General features: G+C 50.3%; 1 protein-coding gene across 1 annotated transcript in view; it reads right to left on the bottom strand.

Moving 5' to 3' along the window:
• Positions 1 to 6: 6 nt before the first annotated feature.
• LOC111976867 (fibulin-2-like) overlaps positions 7 to 2266 on the bottom strand; it is a 71615-nt gene continuing 69355 nt past the window's right edge. The window contains exons 13-14 of the mRNA XM_070448167.1: positions 1164 to 1287; positions 7 to 526 (exon numbers count right to left, since the gene is read on the bottom strand). Coding sequence (XP_070304268.1) covers positions 169 to 526; positions 1164 to 1287 — 482 coding nt within the window. The 3' untranslated portion in view covers positions 7 to 168. The remainder of the gene's footprint in view (positions 527 to 1163; positions 1288 to 2266) is intronic.

The raw sequence follows: 2266 nt of genomic DNA on the forward strand, positions 1-2266 counted from the left end.
GCTAGGGGGATAGAAGGGGATGGGCTGTCCATTGCGGGGTAGAGTAAGGGGGATAGAAGGGGGTGGGCTGTCTATTGAGGGGTAGGGCTAGGGGGATAGAAGGGAATGGGCTGTCCATTGAGGGGGTGGGACAAGGGTGGAAGTAGGGTGAGGCTGGGGACCAGTCTGTTAGAGTGAGTTGGCCGTGATGAAGACATAGATCCGGGCCAGGAACGTAGTGAAGGTGCCCTGTCTCCAAAGCTTCATCTCCACATCAATCAGAAAGTCCCGTGGCTCACGCACCTGCCTGTGCATGTACACCGCGCCCGTGTAGGCGTTCAGCTTCCGCGTGCTAAAGTAGTTCTCCAAGTTGCCCTGGGTGATGCTGATGATGACGTTGTCCCCGGAGTAGGCGGGGGAGGGGCCGATGCGGAAGATCTGGGCAGGGATGACGATGTTGGTTTGGAAGCTCAGGTGGTAGTAGGTGATTCTGAGAGGAGAGTTCTGACAGTCCAGCAAGTTGGGGCAGCTCTGTCGTTCACAGCGCCTAGAGGACCAGCCAATGAGAGAGTCAGAATTTCAAAACTATATTAATCAGAATGAAAATAATGAAAAAGACAGACTCACAGAATGAGAACAGTCAAAACATGAGCCAGATAGTCAGTCAGTCAGTCAGTCAGTCAGTCAGTCAGTCAGTCAGTCATGGAATCAACACATTATAAATAATAACAGTCAAATGGGCAGAATCATAGAGGCAAAACTTGACTGTTTTTCCAGGTCATTTCAGAATAAGATAGAAGAGAAATAAAGCCAATCGCAGACAGCTCTTCTGAATCCTGGCTGATCTATCATGGCCTCTGTGTCCACTGTGGCCTTTCTGTTTCACAGCTTTGATCTGATTACCCAGCCTGACACATTCCTCTCAAGGGAAACATTGTTCCTTCCTGCGTACACTCCACTAGTTGGAGAAAAACCTCTAAAGAACTTTGAACTTTGAGAAAATCAAGAGAGCACAGTTTTCCAGCCCCAGAGGGCAACATGAAAATACCTCTGAAAATGTCCATTCATTGTTGTTTGAACTTTTCCAACAACACAAAAGATTACAATTCTTCAATTCAACTGTAGTTCCTCTCTTTTCCAAGGAGTCCTGGGATATCGGATTAGTAGAGATAGTGGTCACTTACATGTCAGAGGATTTGCGGTAGTTCTGTGGACAATTGAAGGACAGACAGCGAAAGCCTCCCTGGATGTTGTAGCAGGTCTCAGCCAAGGAGCAGTTATGGGCCCCGATGGTACACTCGTCTATGTCTGTAACCCAAACCATAGTCAGCTCAGAGGTAATGTGTGTGTGTGTGTGTGTGTGTGTGCAGCATTCGTCCTGCTGCAGTTAGTCTCCCAAGGAGCTCGCGTCCTTGCTGCAAGTTGTCTCCAGGCAGCTCGCCTCCTGCCTGCAGTTAGCACCCAGGCAGCTCGCTCCTTCTGCAGTTAGTCTAACCAGGGCAGCTCGCTCCTTGCTGCAGTTCAGTCTCCTCTTGTGCAGCTCTATCCTGCTGGCAGTTCCCTCCTGCTGCAGCTCTTCTCCTGCTGCAGTTTAGTCACCCAGGCAAGTCGCTCCTGTCTGCAGGTTAGTCTCCCAGGCAGCTCGCCTCCGCTGCAGTTAGTCTCACAGGCAGCATCGCTCACTGCTGCAGTCTTAAACTCCTGCTCCTCTGGGCTGCAGTCAGTCCAGTCAGTCAGCCACCAGCCGCTGCAGAGGACAGTGTGCTGATTCACTGGGGTAATGTGATTTAATAATAATGGAACTCCAGTGGAGTGTTTGGACTTATCAGCAGGCAGCTGCCCCGCCAACTTCTAACCATTCCATATTACACACCATACACTAAGGAGGTGCACACACATACATGCATTGTTTTGTATACACACTCTCGTCTCTTCACTCCCTCCTCTCTCTCACATGTCTCTCTCTCTTCTCTCTCTCTCTCTCTCTCTCTCTCTCTCTCTGCTCTCTCTCTCTCTCTCTCTCTCTCTCTCTTCTGTCTCTCTCTCTTCTCTTGCATCCTCCACACACACACGCATATTCGTCTCTCTCTCAACAACACACACACACACACACCACACACACACACACCACCAATCACCACACCACACACATCACACCCACACACACACCATCAAACACAGCACACAGCACAGACACACAACACACACACACATTCCCCCGCCGCACTCTCTTTGATGTGAATGAGTGTTTGGGCGGCTACCCTGGCGCCTTTTTGGTGCCCAGAAC

Source organism: Salvelinus sp. IW2-2015, linkage group LG17, assembly GCF_002910315.2.
Source record: "Salvelinus sp. IW2-2015 linkage group LG17, ASM291031v2, whole genome shotgun sequence".
Taxonomy (NCBI): domain Eukaryota; kingdom Metazoa; phylum Chordata; class Actinopteri; order Salmoniformes; family Salmonidae; genus Salvelinus; species Salvelinus sp. IW2-2015.